The 21,307-nt window shown below is 48.9% G+C and overlaps 1 protein-coding gene and 1 pseudogene across 2 annotated transcripts; both read left to right on the top strand.

Annotated features, from left to right (window-relative positions):
* The first annotated feature begins 1,517 nt into the window (after positions 1-1,517).
* LOC123618426 (kelch repeat and BTB domain-containing protein 2 pseudogene) lies at positions 1,518-5,933 on the top strand (annotated as a pseudogene).
* A 6,891-nt stretch (positions 5,934-12,824) lies between these two features.
* Positions 12,825-20,370, top strand: GJD3 (gap junction protein delta 3). Of its 2 annotated transcripts, none has more exons than XM_074342871.1 (2): positions 12,825-13,557; positions 14,352-20,370. In XM_074342871.1, exon 2 carries the CDS (start codon positions 14,356-14,358, stop codon positions 15,235-15,237), a length of 882 nt encoding a protein of 293 aa, XP_074198972.1. In that variant the 5' UTR covers positions 12,825-13,557; positions 14,352-14,355; the 3' UTR covers positions 15,238-20,370. The 2 variants fall into 2 exon arrangements, with proteins under 2 accessions (XP_074198972.1, XP_074198973.1); XM_074342872.1 differs by lacking the exon at positions 12,825-13,557 and adding an exon at positions 13,564-13,862.
* Positions 20,371-21,307: the final 937 nt, after the last annotated feature.

A 21,307-nucleotide genomic window follows, 5' to 3' on the forward strand; every position in this document is an offset into this window, starting at 1 on the left:
TGTAGTTATTTCCCACACATGTGAAACATTGCTTAGATGGATACATATTACATCAATTATAAATAACAAAAGAATGGTAACTGAAAAAATAAGGGATTCAAAAATTGTATTTAGTTGATAAGTGATACAATTAAAGTCTACTAAGCCATTTTAAGATACATTACTCCTCTGTTACTGCTGCAATGGAATTTAAGTGATTTCTGTCCATTTTTCCTGAAACCCAAACACATAAAAAAAGTTAAAAGTTTTTAATTCATTAACTTTTTCTTCTAAAGTAATTGACATCTGTTCTTGCCTGCCCGCTGCCTAGTATTCCTTTTCTCAGTAATTCCACTTTGGAAAATTATTCTGAAGTCGAAAAGTTTGTGTTCAAAAGTGTTCATTGAAGCATTATTTACACTGGTGAAAAGCTGGGAACAGCGCAGGTGTCCTAGAGAAATACGCTAGAAAATAGAAAAATTGGTCAAACTGGTACATCCTTACCATGTATTATGCAGCCAATTAAAAGTCATATTTTCCCAAAATATTTAATATCACAGGAAAGTCCTCATTCTGTTGAGGAGGTAGGGAAGAGATATAAAACTCTCAAAACTTATCAAGGCTCATTTAATTGTTACAAAGTGTTGCATTATATGTAAATTATACCAAATAAAGTAGGGAGGGAGGAAAAGCTATCTTTTGGACAGTGTGAGGCTCAAAGATAAACCAGTGCTTCTCAAACTTGTGCTTACAAATCCCTTAGGGATCTTGTTAAACTGCAGATTCTGATTCAGTAAGTCTGGAGTGGGGCCGGAGATGGCCTTACCAACAAACTCCCAAGTGATGTCAGTGCTGCTGGTTGGAGGCCCTACTTACATAGCAAAGGTATAAATTACATGGCAGTGCTTCTCATTGTGTGGTCCCTGGACTGGCAGTGGCAGCATGACTGGAGAGGTGGTTGGAAATCCCAATTATCGGGCCCACCCCCAGAACTACTGACTTGAAAGCATTTGCTTTAATTAATTTTGATGAACACTAAAGTTTAAGAACCAATGTGATATGCATTGAAAGGCCTTATAAGTTGCTATAAAATGTCAGTTGCTTTTCTCTGAATAGTGATATTTGGGTGATTTGTTTTCTTTGTACTTTGCTATAGTTTACAAAAAACAGTAAAAAGGAAAAACATTTTTCTTTTAAAATGAAAATAACTATAATTTTTTTCTGGTTATAAAAGTAGTATTTTTCTGGTTCTAAAAGTAATGTATGAAAAAAGTAATATATGGGTTCCAGTTCTAATATGATGCTGAACTGGGACCACTCCAGGAGTTGCTCTCAGATGTTTCTCTCAATCATGCGCTGCACCACTGCCCATCTGAGCAGGATGTCTGCAGGCTGTATTGAAAACTGGTGGTTAATTATACATGTCAACTTGACTGGGCTAAGGAATGGCCGGATGCTCATAAAGTATTGTTTCTGAGTGTGTCTGTGAGGGTTTCTCTGGAACAAGACTAGCATCTGACTCAGCAGACTGAGTTAAGATGATCACCCTCACCAAGGTAGGTGGGATCATTTAATCCACTAAGGATCTGAATAGAACTGAAAGGTGGAAGAAAGGCAAATTCGCTTTAAGCTGAGGCATCTATCTTCTGCCCTCAGACATCCGTGCTCTTGGCACTTGAGTCTTGGGACTCAGATTTACGTCAGTGACTCCCCTGGTCATTGACTCTGAATTACACCCCCAGCTTTCCTAATTCTCTAGATGGCAAATCAGGGGACTTGGCCTCCATGATTATGTGAGCCAATTCGTATAATAAGTCCTCATATGTCTCCCCTACTGGTTCTGTTTTTCTGGCGAACCCTGACTATATAAACTCCGAAGTCCATTTTGGTACCTAAAGAATCCAGGATGACATAGGGTAGTGAATAAGGCAGTCTTCATTCTGAATGTGAGATCACATGGAGTTCCTCCTTTCTCTACTTAGGAATCATTCACTTGATCCTCATTCACTTGATTCTCTTTCATTACAATGACTTTTCCAGTCTGGTCCTAAAGATAGAAATAGAATACAGTCATGTCCATCACAACAAGAAGAGACCAATCTTGAATATGCTGTGTCTGCTAGAACAGTTAAAATAAAGAGCGGCTCCTCGCTGGCACAGTGTTTGCTGTTGAAGGCACTGAGCTCCCTTGCCATAAGGGGGTCCTTGCAATGTGTAGTCCTTATTTCAGGCCATGTTTATGAATGAACTAGTGACAATATTCACACTCACACCTAGGGAATATTGGTATCACTGCAATGCCTTAAGAGTAATGTACGCCCACACAGTAACGTGGCAATAAATGACAGCATTCATGCTTTCTACAAGTCGAAGAGGTGTTGCAACGGTGTCAAATATTTTTAAATAATAAATGCAGAAAATTTTTGAGTTTTGTCAACCTCTTCAGTTGTAAGGAATTAAAATGCTAAAAGATTAGTTCCCTTCTAAAAGGTACAAATTGCCTTCTGGGTACCACCAGAAAGCCTTCACGCAGCTGCTACCTGACCTACTGATAGGTGCCCTCAGCAGTGACAATTTACTGTGGAAAATGAGGAGACAGTTCGCGAAGCTGCCAAGGTATGGTTAGAGTTGAACCCAGGATCACCTTCCCAATGCTTCTCAACCACATCGAAGTGGATTCCTTGGAATGACTAAAGAGATGATGATTTCCATTATAGCATGTTCCAAAGAGCCTTGCAGTCTTTACTCTTCTGTTTGTATAACCCCCAGATAGAAAAAGTTCCCAGCTATGCAGCCCACCAGCTGATCTGCATAAGGTTGGGCAGATGTAACTCCTGATAACGGCATCTCCAGAGCAGGCAGTCAAGTTGCTCTGAAAAATACAAAAAGGAATCAGTAAAAACAGGCCAACCCCAAACTGCCTTCAGACCTGAAATTACTGTCACTGGCCCAGTGCACAGCAAGATTTCCAAACACCCTGATGCTCTTTGTCCACATAAATTCATCTCTGCTTTGCTGTGAAGGCTACAACTATAAACTGGAGGAGCGTGTGTTGACAGAGAACTTAAATCAGAGACCTGCTGCTGAAAGATATGACACAGGAGGCTGAGCAGACAGGGGTGAGCCTGCTGTCCTGTGCTCAGCAGTCACGGCCACACTGCAGTGATGTGATGATACTGAACCTCTTGTAAAGTCACTTTCCAAGGTCTGAAACAGCGACCACAATGCAGCTAGCATATGTCTTTTGCTTGGGCTGCAGCTTTTGGTATTAACGCATAAAACTCCCTTCTGACAATATATGAGTCTTACATCATTGTGAGAAAAAAAATCACAATGTTAATAAAAGTGAGGGTGGGGGTTATGGCTCAGTGGTAGGGAGCATGCTTGGCATGCATGGGGTCCTGGGTTCAATCCCCAATGCCTCCACTAAGGAAAAATAAAATTTATTGTAAATAAATAAAAGTGAGTGGGAGGGTGGGTGGGTATAGCTCAGTTGGTAGAGTGAGTGCTTAACATGTATGAGGTCCTGTGTTCAATCCCCAATATCTCCATTTAAAAAACAAACCAAAAAAGTGAGGGGGAAATAGTGGCCAATATTCCTTCTAAGTGATACTCTGACCCCCTGTTAGAGCTGGTGTAATCCCAGATTCTGTGTGTTTTTATGGGAGAAACCCATTTAAAAGAGAGAACTAAAAATATCACCTACCAGTATGATCTGGAATTGACCAGAACATACAGTGTAAGTTACTGTGGAGAGATTTATAATGGGGAAACTATGGATTCTGCCTTGAAGAATCACCATAGGAACCACGAATGTATCTTTTCTTGCCAGATGGAACAGTTTGAACAGGATGGAGAAATAGTTGCATTACCACATGTATGGTTGTAGAATTCAGGGATGCATATCCAAATTATGTGCTAGTCCTTGCTAATAGTCTGCTAAACAATAGATATGAAGCAAAAAAAAAAAAAATGAAAAGGCTAAAAATGAGAACATAAACACATACTTTAACATAATGAATAAATCCCCAACTTTAATAAATTTCAAAGCAAAACCTTGCCTATACTATGGAGTTCTGGCAGACACTGTTATCGAGCACAAGTTCATGTGCCTGACGCACAGTGAGGCCAAACAATATTTGAAGCATTAGAGTTTGGAGTAGAGTGAAGTTTATTGCAGGATCAGGCAAGAAGAACCCATGTCTCATGTTCCAAAAACCTCAAACTCCCCAAAGAGTTTCAGCTGAGCATTTTTAAAGGCAAGCTGAGGGAGAGGCATCCCATGGGATGTGATCAGCTGTGCACAGTTCTGGTTGGTTGACGGTGATCAATTTGTTCTTGCTGATCAATCCTTAGGCTCTAGAGGGTCTGGGGGCAACGGGCTTCTGGTGCCCATAATCATCAAGTAGTTAATTTCTTCCATTTGGTGGTGGGTTTTAGCATCTGAAAAACTCAGGAAGTCTGCATGAGACAGTATTGTCAGGATCCTTCAGAGAGGAGATACAGCAGAGGGTATCTGGGACGGGTCTGTCCCGGGAAGGCCCCATAGGGTCCTGCTCGGTTACAATTCCACTCTTTCCTTTGATACTCCTCAATCTTGAGGAGAACAGGTGTTGGACAAGGAGAATCATATTTTGGACAGAAAGTTTTATCAACAGCCTGGCAGAGGAACTCAGCTTCAATCTCCAATCCCGTTTCATCCCTCCCCAGATCTTTCAGGGAAGGGGGTGACAGCAGCTCTGGCTACTGCCTCCTGAAAGGGGGGCATAGTCCTACCTTGATCTGGGAAATGGACACCGAGTTGGAAATATTCCAGAGTTCCAAGTCCTGGATCTTGTAAGTGTTATAAATTTAAGATCTCATTCCCTGAGGAATTCAAAGGAATAAGCCTGAAAATCAGTCTGCACCTGGCACTTTGGGGCAGACTTGCAGCTAGGTAGCCAGCTGTCTACTTTCATCTGAGTAGTTTTATCTTTTGATGTGGTAATAATGTATATATACAACAGGCGCTATTGGCCACTACACCTATCTTTTTACTGCTAACATCTGACCAAAAGTAATTTTATCATTTAAAAATTGAATAGTTACAAGAGGAGAACTTGAGGTCATAAGGTTGCAGTTGCCACCTGCCAGCAGACACTGAGACTTTGAGAATGGCTGGTGGCATCAGAAAATTTGAGAATGTGTCTGAAATCACATCCACAGTGGCTACCTCGTTTTACCTTGGATGTCTAAGCCGCAGCTACTCCACTTAGATTTTCAAACGCATTCCCCTTTTCAAGGCCAAAGCAGATGTGCAATGCGTGTACAGCCAGCCATAAAACAGGCCACTTTGGTCAGTAAAGCTGAAGTTAAACCATGTATAAGTCAGAATGACTTCCCCGTAGCTAAACACTTGCAGGGTTTTCCATCATTTCCCCTTTTGATTGCAAATCTTTCAAAAGAAAACATTGATGAGTGAAATATCTGTCCCGTGATGCTGGGGTGGTGGCTCCTGCCCCAGGTTTAGCCCACGTCCCTTGATGCTGGGCCTCCTTTAGATTTCCTATCCACGTTGGGGAAAACTAATCAGATATTGTGAACAGACTCAGAGGTACATTAATGGGGAAACAATTTACAGGCTACACATTTTATCACTTACACCCAGTTGTTACACAAACATGGTACGTGTGCTTTTAGCATTAGATTTAAAGCAAGCATTGTTACACATCAGGAGTAATTACACTCTGTGACAACTCCACTAGAGAATTCTCTTTCTATCCTAAACATTGGGGGCAGTATTGATAGGCAAACAAACATTTGGTAAACAGTTCAATTAGAAAACAGATTAAAAGCCAGTAATTCTTCAGAGAATAAGAAAATTATAACCATATTCATCAATTCACTTAAACCCTATGCAACCAATCCTTTTTACTAAGTTTTATGAAATAGGGTTTTCATTAGATTTTTTAAAATATCTTACCCAGCTCAGTAGTATGATTTAAAAGGAACCTGTACTTGTCAAGAAGTCCAGAGTGGCCTGGCTCCCAAAAAAGAATGGATCCAGAGTGTGCTCCCAGTGAGCCCAGAAAGGCTCACTTCCCAGAAGGGACTGCGCCCAGGCGGAGCAGGTAGAACTTCCCATCCTGCACAAGCTGGAATGGCTCACCCTAAAAGGATACACACAGAAACACAAACAAGCTACGGTCACACAGACAGACAATCAGAGGAGTTGTAGTTTAAAAACTACTACTCCGCCCAGATGGAGGCCTCCAAACAGATTGGCCCATCTCCCAAAAGAGAACAGACCAGAGTGGCTGGTTTCCCACAAGGGAATGAGCCCAGATGGAGTGGAGAGAATTTGCATCCTGCACAAGCCGGATGGACTCACCCCTAGGCGACACCGAGTATGGACCATGGCTTCAGACGTTTCTCGGCTCCAAACAGCCTCGGGCCACAAGGTGGCCAGTGCCTGTCAGGGGGAGTCCCTCCCAGTTCCCCAGAGTAAAGTGAGCCCCAGCAGCTGCTGGGGACCCAGGGTAGGGGCTGTCCTTAGCCAGGGTGGACCTGCCATGGGCACTGCTGGTTCCTGGCTGGCTTGGCCAAAACTGGTTGCATGTCCATGTGCCTGAGGCACACTGAGGCCAAACAATATCTAAACATGGGAGTTTGGAGCAGAGAAAGGTTTACTTCTGGGCTTAGTAAGAAGAATGGGTGGCTCGTGTCCAAAAAACCCCTCAAACTCCCCTGGAGGGTTTCAGGTGAGCATTTTTAAAGGCTAGCTGAGGGAGGGGCATCCCCCTGTATGTACCAGCTGTGCACAGTTCTGATTGGTTGATGGTGCTCAATCCTTAGGCTCCAGAGGATCTGGGGGCTGCCTGCTCAGGATCATCATGTAGTTAATTTCTTCCATTTGGTGGTGGGTTTTAGCACCTGAAAAACTCAGGAAATCTGAATGAGAATCTATTATCTGGGTACTTCAGAGAGGAGCTACTGCCGAGGATATGGGGGTAGGGGTCTGTCCTGGGAAGGCCCCATAGGGTCCTGCTGGGTTCCAATACTACATTAACCAAGATATCAAATTTAGCATGCCAGTAATGGGACAAAATGACATAATATGCCCCTGATGTGATGCAAAGGTAAGCATACATCATTACCCATGTAGAAGTCTCATCAAAAAAACTTAATCTAAGCTTAATTGTGAGCAATCAGCCAAACTGAATTCTAAAACAAATTCCCACTGAAAGGCATGAGCTTGGGGACCCTGCTAACAAAGCAGATGTGGCTCAACTGTGAGAAAAGAGTCAACCTGGGCCCAAATCTCAATGTTGAACTTCTAACCCTGAATCTCAGTCTTGATGTTTTTGATTTAGAAATTCTCAGTCCTTCATTCCCAGGTTTCAGCACAAAAAGGAAGAAAAGGAAGGAAGGAAGGAAGGAAGGAAGGAAGAAAGAAAGAAAGAAGGAAAAGAAAGAAAGAAAGGGAAAGGAAAGGAAGAAAAGAAATTCTCAGTCCACCTGACGTGATTACACTGTTCTGAGCTGGGTAAATGACTCTAAATACAACCTTGAAGGTAAAGCTAGAAACATAGAAATGATGACATAATCGAACCCACAGTATTTATAATTTTGTCTTAAAATTAGGAATGTTTCATAATCATTCAGGATGTGTTTGTAGTATATATTTTTAATGTTCCTAATGTTGAAGAGAATTTGAGCAAGGGACTCTGACAGACTAGCCCTGTAATTTTGAATTAAATGTAAAATTTATTTTTATATGAGATGAGATTTTAATTGTAAAAGTTTAAGAAATTTGTTGAAACTTTTGAACACTATTGTAAAATTGAAAAGAACTTGAATTACTACATTTGGTTTATTAGGTTTACAGGAGGTTTTTTTCATTTAATTTTTTTTTTTTTGGAGGGGGAGGTATTTATTTATTTATTTATTTATTTATTTATTTATTTATTTATTTATTTATTTATTTATATGGAAGTACTGGGTATTGAACTCAGAATCTTCTGCAAGTTAAGCACACACTCTACCACTTAGCTATACTCTTCTCCCAGGAGTTGTTTTAATGTATATAAAGATTTTACTTGTTGGAGTTTTCAGTCCCATCAGGCATTGGAAATGTTTGGAAATTTAACCAGGTTTGTAATTAATGGATATCAGATGTCCACTGCCTAACAAATTTAACTTCTCAAAATTATAGTTAAATATTAATTAAAGTTCAAATGAAGGTGATTATTCTAATTTTTATACTCAAACTATTAAATGTGTAAATAAAATAATAAAATGTATAAATTAAACTTGAAGGCCTAAAAGGAAAAAGTGAGATCTCTTAAAGTTTTAATAAATTGAATATAACTTCAAACCCAAGGATACTGATTTTGTGTACAAAAGCCTCCTTCAGACATCAGACTCAGACTGGTAGGAGCGAGCCAAACTGTTGTTTCATAAAGAATGGAAAAGAGGCGGTTGTAAAGTGGTGGGGAAGATGACCAATGTGGGAGCACAAGAGGACGAAGGATGAGGAAAAAAAAGACGTTCGCCCAGAAAGTTGGAGAGAAAGGTGTGTTGATGACTTAGAGAAACTCTTACTCTCATCATTTCTGCAAAAGAATTTCAGCACATGTTGAAAGAAAAAAAAAAGTACACATGGAACATTCTCCAAGATAGGCTGTGTGTTGGGCATAAAACAAATCTCAATAAAATTAGTAAGTTACAAATCCAAAAAAAAAAAAAGAATTTCAGCACAGACCAACATTACTTTTTTCGTTTTATATCAACTTTATTTTTTATTTATGCACTCATTCTAAGTATATAGACTGATGACTTTTGGCAACTGTATACTCTTGCCCAACCACCATCACAATCGAGATCTAAAACATTTCCATCACCCCGTGAAGCTTTTAGGTGTCTCCTCAGCCCTGACCCCAAACACTGATCTGATTCCTACCATTACAGGTTAGTTTCGGCTGTTGGTTTTATCTATTCCAGAATTCCATATTCCATAAGAGTATATATGCTTTGGGGTGTGGCTTCTTTCATTTGGCATAATGTTTTTGAAATTTATCTGTATTGTTGCATGTATCAGTTGTTCCTTCTTTTTAAATTGCTGAATGTTATTCCATTGTATGGACTTGTTTATCCATTCACTTGCTGATAGACATCTGGGTTGCTTCCAGCTTGGGCTTATTATAAATCAGGCTGTTATGAACATCAGAGTGCAAATCTTTTTTATAGACAATATTTTTTTCATTTCTCTGAGAAAATGAAACTTCCACCTAGAAGTGGAATTGTTGGTCATTTGTTTAGCATATGTTTACCTTTATATACAAAACTGCCAAACTTTTTCAAAGCAGTTGTATCATTTTACCCTCCACCTTACATTCTGCCTCAGCACATTCTGGTGTCCGATTTCTTTCAAGTAAGACAGAATCTTCACTGGCCTCAAGGTGGCCCCAGCACATCCCAGTGAGTGCAAAGAGATCTTACAGCTGGAGGAAAGGAAGCCCAGCCCTGAGACAGCTTTGCCTTCTGCCTCTAGTGATCTGCTGTGACTTTCCAGGGCGCAGGAAGGGCAGTCCTTTGGACCCAGGAGTATTGCTTTCAGGGAGGGAGTTACTTTGCTCTGCCCACCAATTGATCGTGAGTTAACCTGATCCCACATCCCCCCCAGGGTGATGAAGAGAAGGTCACAAGGCCACAGGCAGTGTTTATGGTCACTTATACATCTTGGCACTTACAAACAGGGGCCGTTCAGAGCTGCAAGGATGGGGAAAGGGACATGAAAGATGCCTCTTAATAACTCAAACCCACCCCTTCCCCATCTCAATCCCAAAGCAGTTTCTCTCATCTGAGCTTTCAGGAAAGGAAGAGGGACTCCCAGATGAGGCAGCCTGCAGGGCCCAGCCACCCTCAGGCCCAGGTATCGTCCTTCCTGAGCAAAGGTGCAACATGGGCAACCTAGAAATGGGTGAGCCGGGGAAGACAGACCAGGTGGGGGCCTCCAGTTGGCAGTAGTGACGTCTCTGCCCGAGGACGAGAAAGAGGGAACAGGACCTGGCAGACGCATGTGAACGAAGGCCCAGAGGTGCAGCGGTGGAAGGACGTGAGGACAAGATGACAAACAAGACTGAAGAGATGTCCCTTTCCCTCAGCGAGAAGCTGTGCAGGGGCAGCTGCTGGGGGCAGGCTTGGGGGGAACCAAGTCTCTCTAACTCCCCATCTCAGCGTGGAGGCCAGAAGCAGATTTGTGACAGTGAGGGTGACATCCTCCCTTCTTCCATGCCAGGCCACTTAGAATAGAGCTTGCCTTTCCCGGGCTTCCTCGCAGAAGGTCATCCCGGCCAGTGATATGCGAGGTCAGTCATGCGACAGTTTCCCAGGTACTTTTTAGAGAGATGTCCTTGCACCGATTTCTTCCGCCTGCATCTGTTTCTCCATCTGCTGCCTGGAATAGGAGCAGACTCTCTGGGTCATTGCGGGGGAGCCACACCAAGGGAAGGGTTTGGAAAGAGCAGGCCCCCCTAGGACTTTGGGGTGTAGAGCTGCCCACCAGCAATGAACAGCCCGCCACCCTCCTTTTATGTGAAAAAGAAACAGCTGCTCTCTCGTTTGAGCCATTGTTTAGTATTTTTGCTGTTATGCCCGAAACCAGTCTTAAAAAATTATAGAGCCAAGGGAGGAGATAAGGCTGGACAGGGAAGCAGGTCCCAGCTGGTGATAACACTGCATTCTGATATCTGATCCCAGACCGAATTGACCACTTTAGTGATCACAAACCCTGGAGGAGACCAGAGTGAGCAACTGAGGCAAAGGACCTCTGGGGTCCTCATCATTTGGGGCAGAGAAGGGCTGCACCCTCTGCAAACTCTCCAACCCCAATTCACGCATTTATTCATCTGTCTGACAAATAGTCACTGATCTTCCACTATGTGCCAGGAACTGTTCTAGATGCTGGGGGCGGGACAGTGAATAAAACACCAAAACTCTACCCCTCCCAAGGAAACTTACATGCTAACAGAGGAGACAGATGCTACATAGGATAGATAAGAAAAATAGAAAATATGTTATGAAGTGGTCAGTGAAAAGGAAATAAAAGCTGCGAAAGGGGATAGGAAGGAGGGAGTTAATTCCAGTTAGAGCAGCTAAGACTGGCCTCACTAAAAGGCAACATCTATGTAAAGACTTTTTAAAACGTTAGAGGGATGCAGGGGAGAGAAAATACAGTTGTGTCTTGATGTCATGGGTATTAATTTATCAGGTACAAACGTGTGTGTGCCTGCAGGTGTGTGTTCATGGGCGATGGACGACCCGATTGGCCAGGGTGAGGTGTCTGGGACAGAGAATGAATGTGGACCAGGGCAGGATGGGCCTCTGAGCCCAGCCCCAAACCTCAAGTATGGCCAAGAATGGGCCATGTGCCACCAGCTCTGGGCAGCATCAGCAACACCTCCCAGGCTGGACGGCGCTATCTGGGAAGGAGGACGGGCCCTGGAGATTGCAGAGCCTCCTGTGTCTGGCCCTGTGGTATCAGGGGCTGGGGACAGCACAGGGTGACCGTGGGCTCTCCACGTCCTGCCCCCCCAGCCCACCACCTGTCACTTTCCACTCTCCACAGGCAGATGGGTCTGATCTGATGGGGTTTTTTCCAGGCTGGGCTGGTGGCCTGACCCAGCAGTGATCAGGAGGACAGGGCAGGGACCGTTCCAGGGGAGATGAGGTGTGTCCCAGAGCCCACATGGCTGGGGGCAGGGATTGGGGGTCAGGGAGCAGCTCTGCCAGGAGCAAGTGGCGGCTGGGAATGGGGAGGTCGGCAGTGCCCCCACCCCACATCCTGTTTTTTGAATGGGCCCCAGCACGTGCTTCCCTTTGGACTTGGTCCAGGCTGGTGTCTCCCCACCCAGGCCTTGTCCCAAGGGAACCCCAGCACTCCCAAGCAGTGACCTAGGGTTTTTCCAGGCTGGGCTAGGCCCCTAAGCCAGTGTAGATGAAAGACATGTTTCCCACCCCTTCTTGAAATCGGGCCAGAGGCCCCCAACAGCACATGGGAAACCATACAGGCCCCCATGGCTGAAGAGAAGAGAAAGTGTCACCAAAGAAGTGAGTCCTGGCATGATGCCCACCAGCCCCACACAAAGCCCCAGGGACTGGCAGGCCGTGAGACACCACCTGAGAGGCCCAGCCAGGCTGGAGTGGGGACATTTCCACGACGAGCCTAAGAACTTGAGCTCAGAACCAGTGAGGCTGGGCATGAGGTCAGACCCTGCTATTCCTTGCTGCATGACTATGCCAAGCGGCTTAGACCCTCTGAATCTCCGCTTCCCTCCTGCCGGGATCGTCAAGGGGATTAAATGAGCTAATTCGTGTGATGGGCGAAGCAGGGCCTGGCCCAGAGCAGGTGCACAGGTGAGGGAGGAGAACGGTGTGCAGGCTCGGCAGATGCCTAGAAAGGCAGAGTGGGGGAGGATGCAGCTCAGTGGCGGAGTGCCTGCTTAGGATGCACGAGGTCCTGGGTTCAGTCCTCATTACCTCCCCCTACACAAAAAAATAAACAAACAGCAAAGGAAAATGATCAAACTTGAAAAAAACTGAAAATTTTTTTTAAAAGGCAGAAGGGACAAATAGACTTCTCAGCCTTGAAGTGTCCCCTCTCTGGCTGCTCTGGTCACCATAGGTCATCCTAAGTCCCCTCCCCTAGGGGACAGCTTCTCCTGCCACCAAGAAGGTGACAGTTCAGAGCCTCATGGGGGAAAAGAAGCCTTTCCCTCTATTTATTTTTCACATTATAAAATGACACGCTCATTATAGTAAATCTGGAAATTACAGAAAAGCAGGAAGGAAGCAAAAGCTTTAACTACCAAAGCCAGACACTCTTGAGACCTTAATGTTTTTCCATACAGGATTTTTTTTCCAGGCATGGGCTTTTTTTGTTCTCTGTAACATGGATGGGACCTTAGCATCAAGACATAGAGCCATGAAGGAGACTTAGGGGTCACCTGGCCTGGCCTCCCCAGTGGACAAGCCAGGAGACTCTGGCCTGGAAGAGCTGAGTAACTTGTCAAAGGTTAGCAGTGGCAGAGCTAGAGCGAGAGTTACTAGGTGTCTGCTGCCTCTTAAAATACCAGTTCCCCCAACACGACCACCGAACTCCACTCCAGGCCTGAGGACCGCCTTCAAAGGGGACAGTCAGTTGGTAGTGGATCTAGGCCTTCCCTAAAGGGGCGTCTGTTGGGGATGGGTTCCCTCAATAAGAGGCACAGCTCTGGTTAACCCCTTCTCTAATTTCCAGTTGGAGACACAGTTGTGGGATGGGGATGAGGGTGGGGGTATAGGTGCGTGAGGGGGGATGGAAAGGGAGGGCCAGCAAGGGGCGTGGCCCTGGGTCTGTTCCCAGGGGTGGAGCCAGCCAATAGAGTCACCCTGTCCCTTTAAGAGAAGGGGGAGAGCTAGCCCCTCTCAGCCATCCTGTCTTGTCATCCGTCCTGGCCAAATCCAAAAGGGAAAATGAAAGAGGGACCAGGAGGAACAGGTCCCAGACGTCTCCCAAGATCCTTCACTCAGCTTTAACATCCCAGTTCCAGCAACAGGGTGAGTGGGGATGGGTGAGGGTCTAGGAGCATCAGGGACCTGTGGGACCTGTCGGGGGTTGAGTGTGTGTGTTGGGGAGGTTCTCGTGAGATACGGGAAACTGGAAGCAGAGGGACACCAGGGAGGAGATGGGAGAAGCCTGGGGCTAGCATTCTGCCACGCTGGGATCAAATGGCAGGAGACACCTCGGACAAAGGATCCTGACAGAGTCATGGAAGTGGGGATACCTTTGTGTCCACTCTTCAATTCTGAGAGGAGTTCACAGTAGTAAAAAGGACAAGAGAAGCAGTGGGCGGAGAAAGGAGGTGAGTCCCTCTGGGTTTGCTGGCTCCAGCTTTCCCAGGGGTACCAAACTGGATGGCAGTCCTGGGTTTGGGGTACCACTCTTGCCCATAGAAAGCGTCCTGGGGTTTCTGCTTCTACAAATGCAGTCAGGGGCTGGCGGGTCTGATCTCCAAGTTCCTTTCCCATGAACTGGGACTCTGGAGGAGCACAGGGTCCAACCAACCAGGACCAAAGGTGTCTGACTAGAGCACCGGGTAGAGCGCCTGCCCAGTGCCCATCGGCCCCAAAGAGAAGGACACCACAGTTGAGAAGCACTGAACCCCTCCCGCCCCCCCCCCCCCATACTGTCCTTAATTTCCTCAAAGTCCCTGCTAAACCTAGGCCTAGCTGACCCCCTGGCTCACCTCAAAGTTAGAGGAGGTCTAAGTGACCCCACCACGACGGGTTCGGAGGGCTGGGGGACCCGATCCTTCCCGGCCCCTGACTGTCCGCCCCGCGTCTGTCCCCAGCGCCATGGGGGAGTGGGCGTTCCTCGGCTCCCTGCTGGACGCCGTGCAGCTGCAGTCGCCGCTCGTGGGCCGCCTGTGGCTGGTGGTCATGCTGATCTTTCGAATCCTGGTGCTGGCCACGGTGGGCGGCGCCGTGTTCGAGGACGAGCAGGAGGAGTTCGTGTGTAACACGTTGCAGCCGGGCTGTCGCCAGACCTGCTACGATCGCGCCTTCCCCGTCTCTCACTACCGCTTCTGGCTCTTCCACATCCTGCTGCTCTCGGCGCCGCCGGTGCTCTTCGTCATCTACTCCATGCACCGGGCCAGCAAGGAGCCGGGCGACGCGGACGCCGGGGCGGGGGCGCCGGGGACCCCGGGGCGCCCCGGGGGTCGCCGCGCGCGCCGGTGCTACCTGCTGAGCGTGGCGCTGCGCCTGCTGGCCGAGCTGGCCTTCCTGGGCGGCCAGGCGCTGTTCTACGGCTTCCGCGTGGCCCCGCACTTCGCGTGCGCCGGCCCGCCGTGCCCGCACACGGTGGACTGCTTCGTGAGTCGGCCCACCGAGAAGACCGTCTTCGTGGTCTTTTACTTCGCCGTGGGGTTGCTCTCGGCGCTGCTCAGCGTGGCCGAGCTGGGCCACCTGCTCTGGAAGGGCCGCCCGCGCGCCGGCCGCTGCAGCCAGACGGCCGAGCGCGACAACCGCTGCAATCGCGCGCACGAGGAGGCGCAGCAGCTGCTCCCGCCGCCGCCGCCGCCGCCGCCGCCGCCCGCCCTGCCTGCCCGGCGCCCTGGCCCCGACCCCTACGCCCCGCCCGCCTACGCGCACCGGGCGCCAGCCGGAGACAGCGAGGGCGGCAGCGGCCGCAGCAAGGCGTCGCTGGCCACCGTCCGCCAGGATCTGGCCATCTAGCATCGCCTCGGCGTGGGGGTGAGGTCAGAGGCCGGATGCCACCACCCCGGAACGAGAAGTGGTTCCGCACCCACTGTTCGCAGGACCCCCTGCCCAGCAGAGAACGCGCGGGGGGGTGTGACCCGCGGGGCAGCATCCTCACTTCCCTGGAGCTCCCAGCCGAGCTGGGGGCATCGAATGAACCAAGGCTGGTCCTTGATGCCACGATCCAGGCAGAAAGGAAGGTGGCCAGAGGGGCGGGGAGAAAGTGGACAAGAGGCGAGCAGAGCAAGGGGAGGTTCAGGTGGTAACCTGGCTGTTTTACTGGGGACAGAAACAACTGTGATACCAGCATCCCAGGGGCCTCTGCTTGTTCAGACTGAGGCGTGGCCTCTGTGTGGGCTGTCTGTGTATGTGCACACGCTACACGACACGTATAGACGGTGTGAGCTATGTGTGCCCACTCACACATAAGCCTATGTGAGCTCTTTGTGTATGTGCGTGCATGCGTAAATCCTGTGTGAGCTGTGGGGGTGTGTGTGCGTCTGTGTGCCCCGTGTGAGCTGTGTGTGTGATCTCTGAGATGCACTGTGTGGGTGGCCAGGATCCAGTGCCAGCAGCAACCACAGTGGCTCCCGCCCTACCTGCAGGGGCATCGCAGGAAGGTCTCCCCTCCTGATGGAGCCCACACAGGAGGGGCACCCTGGGCAGGTCTCAGCCTGGTAGGGCCTGCGGGCACCACTGCCCTCTCTGCCCTGCGGCCTGGGCCAGGTGGCTGGGCCCTCCTTTCATGGAGGTAGAGTGGGGGTGGGCAGTGGGGTCAGAGGGCAGGGGTTGGTCTTTTCTATTTTTACCCTCCCCACCCTGCTACTGTTATCCTAGTCCATAAACATAGTTAAGTCTCTTCCAACCTCAGAAGAAATCTCTCCCAAAACGGGCTCCTATTCCTGCATTTCCCTGCAGTCACCACCGTCTCCCTCCACCCCACCCACCCTGCCCTGAATACGAAGAGCTGTCTACCCGGCTACCTCCTGCCCCCTTCTTGTCTCTCTACCCCCATCTGCTTCCTCCTTCACTCCAGTGAGTCAGCACCCAAGTGAAAAATCCAGGGGCCACCATCTGACCATATCTCTGGGGCTTCCTCAGACCCTGCTGAGCAGGCTGCCAGGGCCCCATGCTGCCCAGTTTCCTTCTACATCTCTGGCTGTTCCCTTTCTGTTCTCCTTTCCCTCATTCCTCTTCCTCAGCTTGCCTGCCTGGACTCCACACAGCAGCCAGAGGTATCTTTCTGAATGGCCCCCCCTACTTATGCCCTTGGGGCTCCCCTGTCCTTGGGATCAGTCCAGCACCTGGACGAGGCTTCTGAAGCCCCACTCATCCAGCTTCTGGCCCTTCATGAGGTCTCCAGCCCCATCACCCCAGCTTCCCCAAAGTTTCTGCACTGCAAACCAGATGGAATTTTCTGTTTCTACCAGCACAGTACCGGATTTTGCTTACAAGTGTTTCACCATGCTGTTCCTTTGCCTGGAGTGGCCTCCCTCTCCACAGCCCCTCCTCCCCCCAGCTGATGCCTACCTGCCTTTTGGTCTCACTTGGGAAGCAAACAGATGCCTTCCTGGACAGACAGCCCAGTGCTCAAGTCAGAGGTGGAGCCTCCTCCTCACAGGCCCATAGTAGGTGCTTAGGAAATTTGCACTGGATGAGGGACCGGAGATGTGTCTGAGGCCCAAGGCTCATCATGGCTCCATGGCGTGTGCTACCATCTCTCTGACGATGCTCAGTTCTGTGTCTCTATCCTGGACCCTTCCATACAAATTCAGGTGTGGATGTCCAGCTGTTTTCCGTATGTATTCATTCAACAAATGTTTCTTGTGCACAGATCGTATGCCAGGCCATGTTCGAAATCTGTTCTGTAGAAACAGGAAGTGAGCCACCTATGGAATTTTAAGTTTTCCATTAGTCAGTCACATTTAAAAAGGGAAAGGAAACGTGAAATTCATTTTAGGAATATATTTTCTTTAACCAATATATCCAAAATATTTCAACACACCATCCGTTTTAAAAAGTATTGAGCAGATACTTTATCTTCTTTGTTTTGTACTAAGTCTTTAAAGGCTGTGTGTGTTCGGCCCTTGGAGCACATCTCAGTTTGGAGCAGTCACATCTCTAAGACTAGGCCACCACCGGTGGCAAGTGGCTGCTGTATTGAACAGAGCAGATCCATATGTTGGGCTCCAGTGGTGAACAAAACCTGTCTTCCTGAAGCTTATGTTCTGGTGGAGAAGACAGACAATAAATACAGACGGTACCACCAGCTAGTGGGAAGAGTAAGGGGCTAGAGAGGGACATCCTTGAGGAGTGACATGGAGCAGAAAGGAGGAAGGGGCTAGCCAGGAAGCGTCCCCAGGAAGAGCATTCCTGTTGGAAGGAACGGTCCTGAGGCAGGAATAAGCTGGAGTGTTGGAGGCCAGCAAGCTGGCAGGAGCTGGGTGGGGGACGGAGAGGGGAGGGTCACCAGTAACTCAGATGTCACCCTGACTCCCTTGGCTCTCCTCTCAGTGGCTGGCATCTCCATCCACCCAGGCTACCTCCATCCGTTGTTGCCATAGGCCGTCCTCTGCCCAGCTTCCGTCCCATCAGTCACTGGGTCCTCCTGTTTCACCACCTAAGCATTTCCTCCCTTTGCCCACTCTTTCCCACCCCTTCAGGGGCTGCGCAGGGCCAGACCATCACCGATGGCCTGGACTACTCCTCCCTCAGCCTCTGCTCCCGCCCCTTACAATGCCTGTCTGAACACGTCACTCACTGACTTAAAATCCTTCACTCTCATCACCCTCAGGATCAAATCCAGCTCCTGAACTGGCCTTGACCTGACCTCTGCCTCACCTCTTCTACCATTCCAACCAAAACCCGAAGTGGTTAAAACGTGGAGCTCGTGATGATTTCTGATCACAGGAAACCATTTACTACCTCTGTAATCCCACTGGCCAACTCTTCCCCCTAGAGATTTAGCTGAGAGGGGACACCTCTTCCAGGAAGACTTCCAAGCCCTGTTCTAGACCTGGTTAAATGCCTCTGCGCTGCGCTCCCATAGGCCCGTGCAAAGCACCTGCCAGTCCTCAATGACCAGACTCTACAGCAGTGGTTCTCAGCTGAGGGGTGATTTTACCCCCCAAGGGACATTTGGCCATGTCTGTAGACATATTTTGTTGTCACAGCTTGGGGGAAGGTATGACTAGGGATAGAGACCAAGGATGCTGCTAAACATCCTATAATGTGTGGGACAGGCCCTCACAACAAATAATTCCCAGCCCCAAATGTCACTTGTGCCGTGGATGAGAAACTCTCCTCTATGGTGATGCACTGTGGACCATCCAGGGCGACCTCAAGCTCCAGAGGGCCCCAGCAGCAAAATTACTATCCCACTGCTTTAGTCATCACGATGAGGGGAACCCTGTTGCCATTTGGTGGGCAGGGGTAGAATGCTAATGTGTGCCCTCACAATAAAGTATTGTCACACACAATTTTAGAATGTCCCACTGACATTTACATAGTGAACAACCGCTTTATAATTACCTGAGCCCAAAACCTGACTCAGTTTTACATATAAATCATTAAAGGTTTAGTTTGGGGATTTTTTTTTTTTTTGCATGGTTTTATTATTCATGATTAGGTTTTATTTCAACATCCACTCAAATTCTTTTTAAACTTTCCTGGGCTTCTTGTACAGACTAGGGTCTGACCATCTTACTCCTTTTAAATCCAAATATTCGTTAAAAATAGAAGCAAGCATAGGACTGTGTCCTATCCGCCCAGTGGCTGTGCCCAGGGATCCACATACTGAGACTCACAGTACTTTCCCTGCGTTTCTCCTTTACAATGCAGTGTGACAGACTAGTGATTTTTAAAAACATGTGTGTAAGTATGTTATGTTAATTTTCTGTCTGCTTCATAAAGAAAATGTTAGGAAATATTTGCTAGAGGAAGAAAGCCTCTGTCCTCAGATCAGATCCAACTTGGGCTGGAATGCTAGATAAGTGAGGAGCTTCTGCCACCTGATGGCTGAAGTAAGAATGGCAGGTGGACCCCAGTGGCAGGAACCCTTCCCGCTCAGGAATCCCTTCCTCCCCGGGCGCCCTGCTAAACATCCCCAAAGGCAGCCTCAACTGCCACCTCCCCAGACGTCCCAAACATCAGTTCTGATGCTTCTTTAGGGGCTTCAGGGATCCAGGAAAGAGCCCTGGCTGAGAGGTGGGAGCCCTTAGTACTGGTCCCTGTTCTGCTACTAACTTGCTGTGTGACCCTGGCCAAGGGCACTGCCCTCTCTGGGCCTTGATGTGTAGCACGAGGGGTGGTGGGCAAAACTGGTTTCTGAGGACCCTCAAGCCCTGTCACACTCGATCCTCTTGTCCTTTGTGCCTTCTGCCGACAGAGTGACCTTAAGGGTGGATGGGCGGGCAGGGTAGTCCTTCCTAGAGGCAGAGGGATGGATGGGCAGGCCTCTCAGGCTTCCATCACCATCCCGAGTTCTCATTAGGTTGCAATGAGCCCCTGACCCAAGTCCGCATGCCAACTGCCAGTCCTGCTGTGAAGGTCATCTGTGGTCACTCCAAAAATAGAATTTCTCTGCCACTATGTGACCCCTAGACCAAACCTCTGCCTTTTCAAGGGGACTCTCTGAGGGCCGAGGCTGGCTGTCTCCCTCAGCCTGGGGACTCTCTGAAGGCCTGGGCAGTATCTCCCTCTCGCCCCCTCCCTGTCTCCACACTGCAGCTCCCTGACACCGGCTGTGAAGGATCCCAGTCCCAGGGGTTCCCACAGAAGGGCAGGCCCGTTTCCTTCCATAGGGTCTCCAAAGACCCCAGCACAGCAAGGTAGGCTCCAAAGGCAGCTCACCCCAGTGCCCATCCCCGACCCCAGCCCCCTGCCCAGACACCCAGATAAGGCGGCGAGGCAGGGAGGCTCTGAGGCATGTGTAGAATAAATATAACTTTATTCTTTATCCAGTAGATCTCAGTGGAAAGTCCAACAGTAACAGGTGCACCAGCGGGCTCCGGGGGGATGAGACCCCAGCTCTGGAACAAGGAGGGCAGGGCAGAGCCAGCTCCCCTAGTCCAGGGGTGCAGGGGGGAGGGGAGGGGACCCCCTGTAGGCCCGTCCTGCGGGGCAAGGAGGGGGCATGGGTGTGGGTAGGGGGCAGGCCAGGAAAATGGAGGAAGTCAGGCCACGTGTGTCTGTCGGCCCTTCTGTCCACTGTGTGTGTGTGTGTGTGTGTGTGTCTGGGGGGGGGGGCCCTGTGGGTGGTGCTGGTGGCTGTGAGGCTGGGGGGCAGGGCTCGGAACCCCTGGCCAGCCCCTTCATGGGGGAGGGGCACAAGAGGACTGGAGGGCTAAGATGATGTGGCCCCTGATGGAGAGGCAGGTTGGCCAAGGACACAGGGCTGAGAAACACACACTCGTGTTCTGAGGGCCCCCTGGCTTCGTCCCTGCCCCATCTCTTGGGTGAGCCCCCCTCCTTCTAGGGGTTGCCCAGAAGCTGTCCATGCCCAGTGGTTAGGCAGAGGGAGAAGGGGAGGGCAGGCCTTGGAAAGTTAGTACTTCACAGTTTTGAAGAAAAAACCAAGGAGGAAAAGGCTGGGGAGGAGGGCTGGGGGCACAGGGACAGAGAGAGAGTGGGAGCCCCTTCTGAGCCGCTTCCCTCCCCTAGGACCACCCCCTCCAGCTCTAGATCCAGCTCCCCCCAATACACAGCACAGATTCCTTCAGTATAAATGTGCTTAAAATGAAAATTCTTATTAAAAAAATCAAAACCAAAAAAAAATTAAAATAAAAACAAAACCAGCGAGAATTAATACCTGGGGGTTGGTACGGCAGAGTATGTACAGGGGGACTCCCCCACCCCTGGCCCACCCCTTCTGTCACCAACCGAGGCAGGGGGGTTCCCCAACCAGGGGTGGGGGGCAATGGCTTGCAAGTTCTGAGGATGGGGGAGCCAGGTCCTGGCATTTGCTGGTGATGAAGATGTGGCGAGGTGGGCGGAGGGTGTCTTGATGAACACGAGGCCCCCAGGCCCCATCCCGAGACCTGACACC

The sequence above is a fragment of the Camelus bactrianus genome, chromosome 16 (genome assembly GCF_048773025.1).
Source record: "Camelus bactrianus isolate YW-2024 breed Bactrian camel chromosome 16, ASM4877302v1, whole genome shotgun sequence".
Taxonomy (NCBI): domain Eukaryota; kingdom Metazoa; phylum Chordata; class Mammalia; order Artiodactyla; family Camelidae; genus Camelus; species Camelus bactrianus.

What these genes read in the sequence shown, in the direction of transcription:
- GJD3 (XM_074342871.1), top strand. Translation starts at nt 14,356, where the DNA reads ATGGGGGAGTGGGCGTTCCTCGGCTCCCTGCTGGACGCCGTGCAGCTG.